The sequence below is a fragment of the Pleurodeles waltl genome, chromosome 8 (genome assembly GCF_031143425.1).
Source record: "Pleurodeles waltl isolate 20211129_DDA chromosome 8, aPleWal1.hap1.20221129, whole genome shotgun sequence".
Lineage (NCBI taxonomy): Eukaryota > Metazoa > Chordata > Amphibia > Caudata > Salamandridae > Pleurodeles > Pleurodeles waltl.
Genome location: NC_090447.1, coordinates 531,174,971 through 531,190,307, shown reverse-complemented (window position 1 = coordinate 531,190,307; position 15,337 = coordinate 531,174,971). Strand labels below are relative to the sequence as shown.

At 42.1% G+C, this 15,337-nt stretch overlaps 1 protein-coding gene across 2 annotated transcripts in view; it reads right to left on the bottom strand.

The window, feature by feature from the left end:
- DNAJC3 (DnaJ heat shock protein family (Hsp40) member C3) overlaps positions 1–15,337 on the bottom strand; it is a 280,281-nt gene that overhangs the window by 138,385 nt on the left and 126,559 nt on the right. For both annotated transcript variants that reach the window (XM_069204566.1, XM_069204565.1), the window contains 2 exons: positions 11,514–11,695; positions 8,805–8,924 (listed from right to left, as the gene is read on the bottom strand). In XM_069204566.1, coding sequence (XP_069060667.1) covers positions 8,805–8,924; positions 11,514–11,695 — 302 coding nt within the window. The remainder of the gene's footprint in view (positions 1–8,804; positions 8,925–11,513; positions 11,696–15,337) is intronic.

Genomic DNA, 15,337 nt, shown 5'->3' with positions numbered 1-15,337 from the left:
GAAAGGTGGTACTGAAAAGGAGTCAGGCCTTCTGATTTACACCAAAGAAATGTGTTATGGCAACATGCATAAGTGGATCTTATGACGTGTTTCCTGGCAACCAAGATGTTGACTCTTCAGCATCAAGGGAAGCAGAGTCTAGCTGAACCGCTCATTAGTCACAGCTACAGAATTTGGGCTTTGAAATGGAGCTCTGACCATCCTGCTGTGAGAGTAAGTCTGCACTATGAGGTAGAGAAAGGTGCTGAATGCCAACAGACCGCCGCACCAAATTTTCCTTATCCATTCTGGGACTATAAGAGTAAATTTGGCGAAAACAATCAGTGGAAATGTATTCTGCAATTCTAGAAACTACGTAAACTTTAAGGTTATCTCCCAGGGAACCATCCAGTGATAAGCGTTTGGTAAAAAACAGAGGACACATCCTTTTCCAGTCCCAAGCAAAGAGATTCACACATGAACATCCCTATTTGGAGAAGATCACCTCTCTCACTCTGAGGTGAAGTTCCACTTGAAGTTCTCCAGTGAAAGGTGACTAAGAACATTCACTCATCTTTAGGAAATCTACAAGGTGAGCCACTAGCAGATAAATTCCCAATTGCTGGGACTACTGACACAGCCAAATCACCTCTCAACAATAGGGTTCACAATCTCATGCCACCCGGTGTGAGGAATCGAGTACGGAGATCAGTCCAACTATATTTAAATACCGGACTGAAATATGCTGGAAAGAAGTGCAATAAAGGGATTTACCTTAATAAACAGCAGCAAACATGTTGGCCAGGACTGCAGGTGGTGGCAATGAATACAGCAAAGGATACTCAAGAGAAACTAAGGAGGAAACAACATTCCAATAGTGGCCATATTCAAAGAAGCAGAGCGCTAGAGTATTGTATTAGGAGCAGTTTTTCGGAAGAGCATCTAGAAGTAAATGCTTCTCAATAATGCTTTTTTCAGAGTTGTGGTTTGCAGTGGCTACTTTTGAGTTTAATCCTTCCTGGGAAGTAGCAATTAGTTTTTTTTCTGGCAGTGCTAGCTGTAAGGTTCTATGACAGAATCCCTAAGCATATGCTTTTTTGAACTTTACACTTTCTTAATTTTTGAGGTTTTTTGAAACATTGTTTGCGCCTTTGTAACCAGAGATCTTTTGATTCATAAACTGTTTTCCTAGCGATGGGTCGGTTTGGCTTTTTGAACACACTTTTGCTAATTGAGCATCTATTTGCATTTAGTCTACTCTCCTTAAAGAAGGGAATTCACAAAGAATATTGAGTGTTAGGAGTTATATTTACTGGAAGGTAATACATTCTGAATTCTCGTCAGCAGAATTTTCATTATTAGGCAGCATAAACAAATGATGATGAAAGGTTATTGAGAAAGATGTGAAAGTAATTCATAGAAATAGAATTTATAAACATAGTAGAACAAAAATTACATTTTTCTTTCTACACAGGGCATTTACCTGTACAAAGGTGTCCTACTACCAAGAGAGACTGCAGTTTCTATCTAGCCCCTTTCCCTTTCCCTCTTAGAGTCTTATTTTGGAATACTTAGATAGGAATAACAGTAGAGAGTTTTTGGGGACAGGGAGAAAACATTATTATCCATACACCACTGAAAATTAACCAGGTTAGGGACACACCATCAGTTAACATAACAGACAGTGGTTGCTCTGTCTCACAGAATCTGAATGGTGCACTGCTAGATGGAACACAGAAATGCAGTCACAGCAAGAAAAAACACCTTCAGCACCAGCACATTTATGTACAGATGCTGCTCCAAAGTGGACCAAGGACTTATGTCATCATATCGCCCAGATGGGCAAACCAGGCCACTGAAGAGATGTCTGCGACCACAGTAGCCTGGGCCTGCAGCGGGAAGGAAGGGATGTCCCACCAAAAGGTTGGGAAGGTCCATCTGTTAGTGCAGATCTGGAGGAACTCAACTGAAAGATCTGCTTCTGAGGCAAAAGTCTCCTTGGACTTGGAGTCAAGGTTTTCGTAGCCAACATAAAAGGGCCCTCATCTGCATTCTCGTCTGAGGCACCGAGATGATGCCCAATGTCATGAAACTAAGCAGACGTAAGTTGTACAGAACAGGGGGCCCCCTATCTGTGTCTGAACCATTGAATTATCTCTAGAATTTTCATGATTCTCCTCCAAGGAGAAAAGGCCTTCATGTAGTCATGTCCAGCACTCCTGCTATAGAGGTTTAACTCTGCACTGGAGAGAGGTGTGATTTCTGTGCACTGATAGAAAAGCTGTGTCACGGAGTTAACTTATTGTGCCCTGAAGATGCTCTGCAACTATCGTCAGGTTGATAGTATGACTGTATATGGTAATATTAACAACAAAATTGCAGCATTATACAACATTACATCTGCAGTAGCAGTAACTGCAGTAGATTATTATGGATTTCCATTCCACAAGGTTGGTGATAGCACTGAATGTTTTCCCTCAGGATGAAGTAAAGCGATTTAAAGACTGTTGACTGGCAAATATGGTCCCAGCGGAGAGTGCCAGAGGCTAAAGGGATGCAATTTGTCTTACCAGTTTGGGTAAGGGCATATGCCATTATATTCTAGACGCACGGTATATAGAATGTAGACAGAAAGGGCCTACCATATACTCTTCTTATAGTCCAAACCTGACCCAACAACAGCACTCCATTCAATGGCAAAGGCACATAAAGAAGGACCTTTGATTGATGTCAGAACATAAACTAAAACTGATTAGAGATGGTAAATGTACACAACTGATCAATGAAAGCTGAGAAACCAGGTGCCGAGTAAAAGAATGGTTTGGAACAAAAATTAGCTACATGTTAGTTGTGTAGAACAGGAAGCCACATGCTGGGCAAGACTGCAGAGACACATATTGAACAAGTATTTGGAAAGCAGAGTGGTCTGATGTTGGCTGCAAGCCCTGTGGCTTTGTCAAATCTGGTTTTATGTCATGTCATATTTTAGCAAAAAGCAAAGCACGGCCTTTGCCAGTATGAAAAAAGAAAACACTGACTAAAAGCACCAAATATTTCTGGTGTCTAAAATCACATTTACCAACATGAAAAGCGAGCACTCCACCTAGTATTTTTGATGCTATAATCTCCTGGTGTGAATAAAGGGGGGGGGGGAACATGCTTGGAACTCATGGCATGCGGAGCACCTATGCACAACTTAGATGCCCTGTTGCAGGTGCGTTTACCACAGTATATTGTGATATCATTGGCTCTGTCTCGTCCTATAATTTACATGGAAACACAAAAGGAGTAGAACAAAGACCAGAAAAATCTCAAATGGAGACAAGGTAGTAAGCTACACTTTGGGGGTTATTCCAACTTTGGAGGAGGTGTTAATCCGTCCCAAAAGTGACGGAAAAGTGACGGATATACCACCAGCCGTATTACGAGTCCATTATATCCTATGGAACTCGTAATACGGCTGGTGGTATATCCGTCACTTTACCGTCACTTTTGGGACGGATTAACACTCCTCCAAAGTTGGAATAACCCCCTTTGTGTGGTTATTGCATGCCTTAGCACGCACGTGAACAACTGGTCCTGATGAAAGCCATACTGACCTCTGGCAGCTTAGACAACATGGCTGAAACATGTCAACCAACATCATGGTTCCCTCAACACATATCCACCACTGTTTTTAACTTTTGTCCATGGTTACCATAATTAAAGTATACTATTCTGGTAAGTTATCAGATAATTTCAACTTCACTTATTTACCCAAGAAAATGACAGCTCCGCTGTAATCAGGCGTTGTAGCACACCCTTGAAACACTAGGTGTCTGGGGTGGGACCCTAATGATGAAGCATGCCATCAAGTAGGTTGGTGGGTGATGAGTCTTCAACAAAAGCCAGAAGGGTTGCTTTAAAAAAAAAAAAAAAAAAGGCCTAGGGAGTTTAATAAAATCTAGCCCCTTGTTTCATTTTTTCACGCCAGGGGAGAATATAGCATCAAAGATACTGGGTAGTGTGCTCATTTTTCATGTTGTAAGATGATACTTGGGAAGATAAGCAAGCTCTGTCTTGTCACTCTCTTTATTGATTATTCTAAAATCACATTGTCATAGTGGTCGCTGGCACTGAAAAGAACTGTTTTGTTAATGGATGTTCTCCTTGTGAAAAGAAAGAATGCCATCACTCATAGAGCGACCCTTTGCTGTAGTGGGTGGAAGAAAAATGTGAATGAAAGAACAACAGACAAATGGACGAAGAGGGATGGATGAAAGCCCAGGTAAGTATGTGATATATATGTATATACTGTAATTTTAGTAAAAACAGGTGGTCTTGGATAACGTAGACTTACTAAGTAAGCTAGGGAAATCCTGCAGTATGCTCTGGTTATGGGGACTGGCAGGGTTTAATTTGAACCAATGGTTTCCGGAGCTCACACTTATTGTCAACACTGGCACTTATGATAGTCTGCCACATGATGGCACTGTTTGTCCAATTTAGAAATTAGCACAACAGCCGTTGAATATTAATTCAATATATATTAAAAATGGCTAATACATATCAACCAAGCCACTTTTATATTTTTGGGGACCTGGAATACTGGTGAACTGCCACATTTGTAGGGGTGTGACTGTTAGTAGCTGTGTTGGTACTGTCACTGGCAGCACTTGTTGGGGCAATGGATGGTGCAAGCTGCAGTGGCCTCCTGATGATGTCCCTGGCACTTATTTTTTTTATACAAATTAAGCACTGGTGACTAGAGTGCAAGTGCAACACAAAGGTCCGATTTCTGATTCTGACCAAGGATATTAACAGGTGGAAAGCAACTCCTTTCTTTAAAAAAAGATGAAAGAGATCAGATATTAAAGTATAGTTAACAATGGTGTTGATTACCATCAAAGATCTGGTTAAAATTAGGACACAAACAGTCACCGACACATTCACTTCCAGCTGCTGGCCCAGACATTTCAAAGAGTTCAAGATAGTTGCTTGCTTCAAGAAATTCCTGCAGCTGCTCCAAGTCTCTTTCATTAGGAAGTGTGGGAGTTGTTCAGTAGCTAGCAGATCAGTGCTGTCAAAAGTCACCTTCTTGAGGACTGGTGCAATTAATGCTTGGTGAAAAGAACTAGAGCACCACCTGTTAAGAGGGGAAACTGATGAAATTCAGTACTGGAGGAGTATCAGAGGATGCCAGACGTTAAAGAGATTACGATGAACTGGATGAGCTTGAATATATCCAAGAAATGAAGCAGAAGTCATGGTTCTTAGAAGACAGACTAAAAACCTATTTTCCAGTGATTGTGCCAAGGGCACCAAGCAAAAGCTGATTGGAGCTCCAAAATTATAAGTAAGATCTAACAATCCTTACGCATTGCATCAACGTTTTGCCTCACAATTCACCCAACTCCACCCCAAGCCCCACAATCACTCAAGTGTTTAGGACCATTGGGCAAAACTGCCAATACCACCTATTAGGTCCAATCATAAAATTACGTTACAAATACTTTGCTTTCAGCAGTTGGGTTTTTCTTACTCTACAAAACTGTTTATTGTTGTTTATGATTAGGGCTCTCGGTTTTACGGTATTTATTTTTTGAACATTTCTGTCTGTATTTATCCATATATTTTTTTGACAATCTTAGTATTTATACATATTTATTTTCTGGTTTTCAAAAAAGCGGAGTAAAAAAATGGTACATTTCCACATTTATTCAACTGATAGACATGCACTCATACTTTGGTGCCTGTCCTGTTTTAACAAATTCAGCAGCCAAATATAGCAAAACACTACACCCACAGGTAAATATTAGCAATTTACTACAAATATATTTTATCATATGCCTAATTTTACCTATACTTTAACCTGTTTTTAACTTCCCATGCCACCTATCTGCTCATCTGCTGTCTTGGAATTCACAACAGACAGCATGGAAAGTCATTGATCAGAAGCACAATTTTTAGTAGTTTTCCACGTTTACAGATATATACAGACAGGAAACACATTCTCTGTCTGTATTTCTCTGTAGAAATCAGTAAGAAACAGAAAACCAGAAACCTTATTTATGATACTGTGAGAGACAAGTGTTTACCTGTAGTTAGCAGATGCAAGTAGCCATTCACCAGAGGCAGAGAAACGCTATTGCAAGTATGCCACAGGAAACACGTTTGACCAGTGCCTCAATTCCCAACACTGAGCCCCTAGACATAAAGCCTTGTTTCGGCTAGCCAACTCAGACAAGATAGCAATCTGGGGATTTCTATACTAAGGTCATGCAAGAACCTCAATGACTCGCCATATACTCAATCCCTTTGCACATCATACATGCATACAAGAGGAGTTTTGAGTCTGGCTCTCAGACAAACTCCTACAGCTCTCATTAAACACCTCAGCACTGGCACTGCCTCATCATACAAAGATGTTTTACCATTCTCTTCCTATACCAATGTACTTTGTACTCTTGCTTTTCAGTAATGTATTTGACTAATGCCCCTCTTTCGTGAATGTAATGCACCCTTAACCCTGTATCTTTTCTGGCAGCTGCGGTGCTCCAAGATAGTTTCTACATGCCTCAACTGAGTCATCTAGCCAACTCTGGCGGCTTAATGGACTCATGCACCCACTCCATCAATTTGTGTTGGAACTCAATGACAGAGGTTCAAATGCCGGCATCTCTACTCAGCCTTTCGTATTTCTGAGATTGATAACATGAATACCATTTCAATTGGGGAACCATAAACATCTGCTATCTGTAAAAAGTGAAGTGAAGTACCCCTCTGGGGTAAACGTGCCATCAACAAATACAGGGAGTGCAGAATTATTAGGCAAATGAGTATTTTGACCACATCATCCTCTTTATGCATGTTGTCTTACTCCAAGCTGTATAGGCTCGAAAGCCTACTACCAATTAAGCATATTAGGTGATGTGCATCTCTGTAATGAGAAGGGGTGTGGTCTAATGACATCAACACCCTATATCAGGTGTGCATAATTATTAGGCAACTTCCTTTCCTTTGGCAAAATGGGTCAAAAGAAGGACTTGACAGGCTCAGAAAAGTCAAAAATAGTGAGATATCTTGCAGAGGGATGCAGCACTCTTAAAATTGCAAAGCTTCTGAAGCGTGATCATCGAACAATCAAGCGTTTCATTCAAAATAGTCAACAGGGTCGCAAGAAGCGTGTGGAAAAACCAAGGCGCAAAATAACTGCCCATGAACTGAGAAAAGTCAAGCGTGCAGCTGCCACGATGCCACTTGCCACCAGTTTGGCCCTATTTCAGAGCTGCAACATCACTGGAGTGCCCAAAAGCACAAGGTGTGCAATACTCAGAGACATGGCCAAGGTAAGAAAGGCTGAAAGACGACCACCACTGAACAAGACACACAAGCTGAAACGTCAAGACTGGGCCAAGAAATATCTCAAGACTGATTTTTCTAAGGTTTTATGGACTGATGAAATGAGAGTGAGTCTTGATGGGCCAGATGGATGGGCCCGTGGCTGGATTGGTAAAGGGCAGAGAGCTCCAGTCCGACTCAGATGCCAGCAAGGTGGAGGTGGAGTACTGGTTTGGGCTGGTATCATCAAAGATGAGCTTGTGGGGCCTTTTCGGGTTGAGGATGGAGTCAAGCTCAACTCCCAGTCCTACTGCCAGTTCCTGGAAGACACCTTCTTCAAGCAGTGGTACAGGAAGAAGTCTGCATCCTTCAAGAAAAACATGATTTTCATGCAGGACAATGCTCCATCACACGCGTCCAAGTACTCCACAGCGTGGCTGGCAAGAAAGGGTATAAAAGAAGGAAATCTAATGACATGGCCTCCTTGTTCACCTGATCTGAACCCCATTGAGAACCTGTGGTCCATCATCAAATGTGAGATTTACAAGGAGGGAAAACAGTACACCTCTCTGAACAGTGTCTGGGAGGCTGTGGTTGCTGCTGCACGCAATGTTGATGGTGAACAGATCAAAACACTGACAGAATCCATGGATGGCAGGCTTTTGAGTGTCCTTGCAAAGAAAGGTGGCTATATTGGTCACTGATTTGTTTTTGTTTTGTTTTTGAATGTCAGAAATGTATATTTGTGAATGTTGAGATGTTATATTGGTTTCACTGGTAATAATAAATAATTGAAATGGGTATATATTTTTTTTTGTTAAGTTGCCTAATAATTATGCACAGTAATAGTCACCTGCACACACAGATATCCCCCTAACATAGCTAAAACTAAAAACAAACTAAAAACTACTTCCAAAAATATTCAGCTTTGATATTAATGAGTTTTTTGGGTTCATTGAGAACATGGTTGTTGTTCAATAATAAAATTAATCCTCAAAAATACAACTTGCCTAATAATTCTGCACTCCCTGTATACCTGTTCTTGTTATGTTAAGTCAGCCCCTCCAAACCATGTTTCTGGACCAACTCAGAAGCTCAGCAACCTCGGTAAGGTTTTTCAAGCGCAACTCAAATCCACCATAAGATCTTTTGCTCATGTGCTGGGTAGATTGTGATATTGGCACTTATTCAACTAGATAATCATAAGATGGCTATGGATTTATGACTTATTTTAGTGGATGACTCCTGGCTTAATTTAATCATTACTACTGACTGTTTGGGTAGATGCACAAAGCCATCTGGAAAGACCGCCATTAGCACCGGCTTGGCTTTGCGCAGCATGATAGATTTAGTCTGGTGTCATGTCTGGGAGGTTAGTTTATAACAAATTCTCCTCTGTGGCTAACAACCTTGTGTGCTGTGCCTGGTAAATGGTTAGAAAACAGACTAGTAAGAATCTGCTGGACAGAGCTAACATAAATTAAGAGAATAAACTGCCTTCTTACCTGCCTTCCTGAATGAGCGCCTCTGCAGAGAGGATTTGCTTGTTTAGTTTTTTCACTTGCTTATAATGCGAAAAGCATGCCTTGTGATCTGGATCTAGCTTCAAGCATTCGCGAATCTCACTTTTTTCCACAAAGAAAGAGAAAAGAGACAAATTCAGCCCTTTAAGGCATAAGGATACACTTAGATATAGGTAAAGTAATAGTTTCAAGGGCAGCATGACAATACATAAACACAATCGCAGACTGGCTGGGAGTTTAATTTCTGATGTATCAGAAGGGGAAAAATATATTTCACAACACACGCTGCAATGGATTAATAAACAAAATAGCACAAAAGTAAGGATAATAGAACCATTCGCTGTATTAGTAAAGGGAGTGCTTGGGCATCTGAGCATTGCCTTCGCACCTACAGTCAGAGACTATGCAGTATCCTATGTGAACTACAAGTAATCTGCACCGCCACCAAAGAAAACATTCCGGGTGATTAAGGATCTGTAAATCCATTAGCCAGATGTTTAAGCTATGATACTAATGAAGCACGGCTGATTTATCTCAGGTTCCATCACCAAGCTCAAAAACGCCTTTACCAAACTTTATTGTAAACTGCTTAGGTTTTAAGGAGTTATATACTCTTGCGCTGTCATTCATGCCACAGGTGTCATGCACAGAATCCCTATACACAAGTGCTGGTAACAGGTATGCCACCATGACCGAAGCCCTGCATATGATCTTAAATTTTCAGAGTTGTTACATTTAAAATGCCTGATTAGCACAAAGATATTTTGTAAGAAGTCAAAAATTACTTACCTTGTTGTGACCATGAACGGTTTGATTTTTCTATTATGGATCAGTACCATTAAAAATAAAAATAATGATTAACTGCTTCCCAGCCAAAAAGAAGACATGTTGAAAAACACCAAAAAACTGGAGGTGACAGGCAAGAAAAAATAATAATTTGAGGTGGCGGAGTTGTGTGATGGGCGCACACCTGCAGGGATGGGCATCAGGGTGATTTAGTCATACAATGACAGCAGGCCTGCAGTTGTGATAGTCATGGGTGGCAGTGTCCCTCCCTAGCGGCAAGTGACTCCTGGACTCTCTATCAACCCAGCATTTGGTCCCCCAGCACTCAAGCATACAGGGCCCGTAACTGGCATGATCTGGCCCACCTTCCCCATGCCTTAATAACAGCCAGTCTGCGCATACTTTAGGCGCTTCTAGCTTGATGTGGCACACCAAGACATTACTGTTAACATTCCATGGATTCAATCTAGCCTGGCTGATGAAGGGTGATACCCTAGAACCGGTCCCAGGATACTTGTTTCTAGTTTAGGTAGGACCTGACCTGGCAGTTCAGGCTGGACTGTTCCAATGGGGAACAGGGTCAAGACTGATTAGCATATGACTGGGTCCAAACTGGGGTGGCGTAGTAAGCAAAAGAATTGATGGATTAAACCCAGATCTGTAACTGGGGTAAATGTTTGATTGGTTCCGCATTCCATCAATCATTTGTGTTTGTTTGAGTTGTGTGGTGGGCGCACATCTGCAGGGATGGGCTTCAGAGTGACTAAGTCACACAATGAGAGCATGCCTAGAGTGGTGATAGTCCTGGGTGGCAGTGTCCCTCCCTAGCGGCAAGTGACTCCTGGAATCTCTGATCAACCCAGCATTCGGTCCCCCAGCACCCAAGCATACAGGGCACATCAATGGCATGATCTGGCCCAGCTTACCCTTGGCTTAATAACAGCCAGTCTGCGCATACTGTAGGCACTTCTAGCTCGATGTGGCACACCCAGACATTATGGTCAATATTCCTGGTATTAAGGCACCTGCCTCTGGCTTAATTAAGGCTATTCTTGGCACAATTAAGCCCATGTGTAGCATAATAGCAGATCTTCTTGTGGTACTGAGAGGATGCCAGGCCAGATGGTGGCTACACGACCTACTTGTGGTGGTAGAATAAGGCTGCCACGTTGAGGGCATTTCTGGGAGGAAGGAGCTAATTCAAGGCAAAATGATGACCATTCTTGAATTAAAGTGGCATCATTGGTATGACTGTGACCACCCTTGCAACAGTGCTGGCCTTATCAATATGGACATCCTTGGCATACTGTGGACAGTAGTATGATTTAGAATCTGGATTTTCACTTTTCTTCAGGAAAACACCTATGACCAAAAACACTTGAACTCACCTCCTATGTTTTCAGCAGCCATCAATGCACCAGGCAAATAACCTACTCCAGAGAAACCACTACACTGACGGAGAGTGGACCTTTATGGCATATTTTTACAACACAAATTTAAGCAGAGTATGTTCACAGCCCAAAACTATTCCAGGGACGGTCAAACAAATTGCATTATCCATTTTAACTTTTTAACTTGTGGAAAAGGTCTTGCCGCTACAGTAAAAAGCAGAATTCAGATTAGTTGCTTTGAAACTAGAGCTTTATTCAGAGTAGTGCTTTTTCTTAGTTTGTAGGAAGTCTGACGCCTGTTACGATATTTACTGATAACATGTACCTTGTATATGGTGCTAGTAGTCCAAATGAGGCAAAACGTTGGGGGAAACCTGCAAAAAGCCGGTTTTCTTTTCGTGGGCCAATAAACAAGGTTAAATCCATTTAGTGAAACCATTTCAGCAGTATTTGAAAACATTTATTGTTTTTTGCATGAACATTTGTATTCACTTTGAGTTTTTTTGCAAACTACCTGAGTGACATTTCATGGTCCCCAAGCTTGTAGTATATCGTGCTGACTTTATAGAAGGCTTCTGTGTTGTCGTTCTTCAATTTTGAAGCTACTTTCAGGTCACTTATGGCTTTCCCAAGCTCCCCTCCCTGAATATAGCATTCCGATCGAAGTTCCCGCAGCTCTGCATCCCAAACACAAACCTTGAGTAAGAAAAAACAGACTGATCTAAAGCTTGTAGCTTCGCATATCACATTAGTTACTTTATTCAAACTTTTTATTATGCCACCATTCCCTTTTATTTCACACTTCACTAAAAAATTATAAACAAAAAATACTGTCGACAAAACATGGTAATGTCAAACGAATATTGGACTCCGAAAAAAATACCACCATCAGCTTGTTTGCAATGTAACTCGAAAGTATTATTTATTTTCAAGAAATTTCAAACTACAAGTTATGAAAATAGCAGAAGCAGACAGAACCAGAAAACAGCTATTCACAGCTTTATGAATTGCAACTGAAGTCATCACACTTTCGTACAGTAGATTTCTTCTTCTCTAAGCCTATGTCAAGAAAAAGGACATGCCTTGCGTGGAAAAAATTAATTCACTTAATTTTCGATGAGGGAAGGAAGAGAGGATGAAGGGCCAGCAGGCACGTGTACCAGACCAGAAAATGTACTCTGGAAGTAAAGACAGTTTACTTATGTATATTTGTAAAGAGAAGGTAAACAGAGTTTCTTGGTGTTACAGTAAGGAGTGTTTGAACCAGACTGAAAAAGTATATCAAGAAGCGAGGGGCAGCAGCACCAAGAAAAACCTGGTCTTCAGGAGTTTCCTAAATTTCATTGAGTTAGGTTCAGCTTAGATGGGCAGTGAAAGAAAGTTCCATGAAAAAGCTCCTTGGACACAAAAGATGTGTCCTCCCCAATTCTTACATTTTATGTATTAACTTAATTCCAGCTGACAAAGTCTCAGTTTGAGGGTATACTTATTACCAGTGGTGGCTGGCAGCTTTGGGGGCGGGGGGGGTGCTGGCGTGAACACACACACTTACCTTCAGCCTTGGAGGTCCCAGGAGACTTAGGAAAGCTGCCTTCCCTCACTGGCTGACCTTAGGTGTCTCAGTACATTCAGCATATTATATTTAAAATTTCATTTACCACCAATGAATGATGATGCCTTGTACAGAAGTACAGTAAAGCCTTTTACTCAAAAATGCACGAGCTCCCACAATAAAACAGCTTGTGTAAAACATATACAATGCTGTCCTCTGCAGAAGGAAATAAGCCTGCATCTACATGCTGCTTATATTAAAAAAAAAAAAAAAACAGACCTCCTTTATTAAGCGCATCACATTTTATTGTGACGGAAAGGTCCTTTGCATGGTAATGGACAAGCACCCCTGCCCTGAGTGCCCAATATTAATGATATCTGGATCCCTAATGCTAGTTTTTGTTGCCATGGGCAAACACGGATCATACATGTGACCCATGACATAGGCCGGTTTCATGGATTGCTGTCTTTTTGGACGAGGAGGGGCACCAAAAGCACTACCCTCATAGTGGTGAACGGCTACTGCTTTCACCCGGAGTTAAGCAGCACAGGTGTGATGGTGCCAACATGCCGTGTAGTGATCAATAAAAGTGCACAGGGCCTTTTCATCTGTGTCACTGGAGTGAAGCCTACAGGTTCAATCACTTCAAGTTCCGCTGCTGTGTGCTTAACTCACCCTTGGCCAACTTCAGTTTCATGTGTAGTGCTGTGCTATATGTGTGTAGTATACATGTGCTGGGTTTTTGTGTGCCTGCAAATGGTACAATACAGGGATAATCCAGTGCTGTGCAGTGTGTATATTATATGCATGTACTGGGTATACGTGAGTCTGAAAATATTACAATACATGAAGAATAAAGTGCTGTGTAGTGCATGTATGATAGAGTAGGACTGCAGCCCTGGGGTAACCTTTTGATACACATCACTGTTGCTGGCATACAGGTGTGAACTTCTAGTCACTCCCAAGGCCAGTGATGTGGGGCTATCAGATTTGGAGTTGCTCCTGCTGTTACAGTTTTTAGAAGGAAAGGTGAACAGAGGAGAGGGCACTTCAAAAGGAGGAAGACCCCCAACATAAACTTCTAAGACTTAGATTTTAAACCATATTTGGTGTCTGGAAATGAACTACAAGAAAGGGAGCTTGAGACCCAAAACACTGTAAACTGTTGAGCAGCCAGTTGGGCTGTGCAAGGAGGAGAAGTCTGCAAGACTTCTGCCTGTGACCGGGACTGGGGGCCAAGGTTAGTCTCCCAGATGGGTGAGGGGACATCACCCAGGGTATCAAAGACAACCTATACTTGCAGCCCGGAGCACTAGTGCATGCCTCGTTGCCGAGACCAGTGTGCCCTGTGAGGGAGATGAGAGCACTGATGAGAGAAATATCCAGTGGAGGAATCCTGGCGAGTGGATTCCCTTGGAGAGGTGTGAGGGGATGGCTGCTTCACCCACCAAGTTGCTGCCGCACATGCAGGGAAGTCAGTGACCTCTGCATGCCAGAGGAGGGCTACCATGAAGATTGTTGCCATGCCGACCACATGGGGCGGTTTTGAAGATTGTTACTGTGCTGATCGGGCATTAGCAGCCGCCGTGGAGATTGCTTTGGTGCAGATAGGGCCATTGCCCGCAAGCAGAGGAGTAATGGTGATCCCATATGCCAGAAGGGGACAACGCAAGAAGCATAGTCTGGTAAAGACTGTCAATAGAGGAAGAAGGCCGCCGTGGGGACCCAAGCCATGACTGAGGACCAGCACTAGGATTGCTCTTGCTTATCCTTGGGAAGAAACCCAAGGAATTCACAAAGCATCGGAGGAGGATCAAGAACCCGCCAGGCACTGCATGACCGTGTGTGGCTTTAAATGTAGTGTTGGAGTGGGACTCCTGAGACCCGTACTACTAATGGGGGTTAACGGGAACGTCGCCTACATAGAATTGGGAATAACCACTACCGCTAGCTAGAAGGGAGTGGGACTCAGGCACCCACCTAGGAAATACTAGGCCCTGACATTAGAGGACTATGTGTATTGTTTGTGAATGTTGTGTATTATTTTGTGGTCATGTATAAATACACCTTTTTTCATAATCGCATGTATTTGACTGGACAATCATTTATTGCTGCAGCTTTGCATGTTTTGAGTTGTGAATATGTGTTCATCTCCCCTGTGTCTACCTCCACCCATCCTTGAGAAGCCTTGGGCTACTCGACCCACGATACCACTAAGAGCCAAGTGCTGAAGGAGTACTTGGGCTAGTTGCTCAGGATCCAGTGTAGGTCAGTCCCCAGTACATCAAGAGTAAAAGACCTCAACTTACAAGGTGGGGCCCAGTAACTCCTGCTTGCCCTGTGAACGGGGTTCTGACACACTTGTGTTCTAAAACGTATCTCCAGTTTTATGTTTACTACAGGGGCTTTGGAAGCACACATTTTCATATAAAGGAACAGCCCTGAAGAATACTGAGGTACATTTCATATTTTAATTGTTAAGTGCCTCACTAGTAAGCAATTAAAGAATCAAGACATTTGACCTTGAAAGGGGTGCAACAAATGTGGTGCTTTTTCTAAATTAGGATAGGCCTGCAGGGACTTATTAATCGATTTGATTAACCATAATGCATTCTACCCATGAACTGTTTACATATATATATGTGTTTTAAACATTAGGGGCCCCACCATCCCACCATGCCTGAGGACCTTTTCTTTACTGAAAGCAGCGGCCACTGCAAAATTTACCAGACAACATATCGAACAAGCAGTGAGACATTCATTTCACAGATATTTTGCAGGACAGT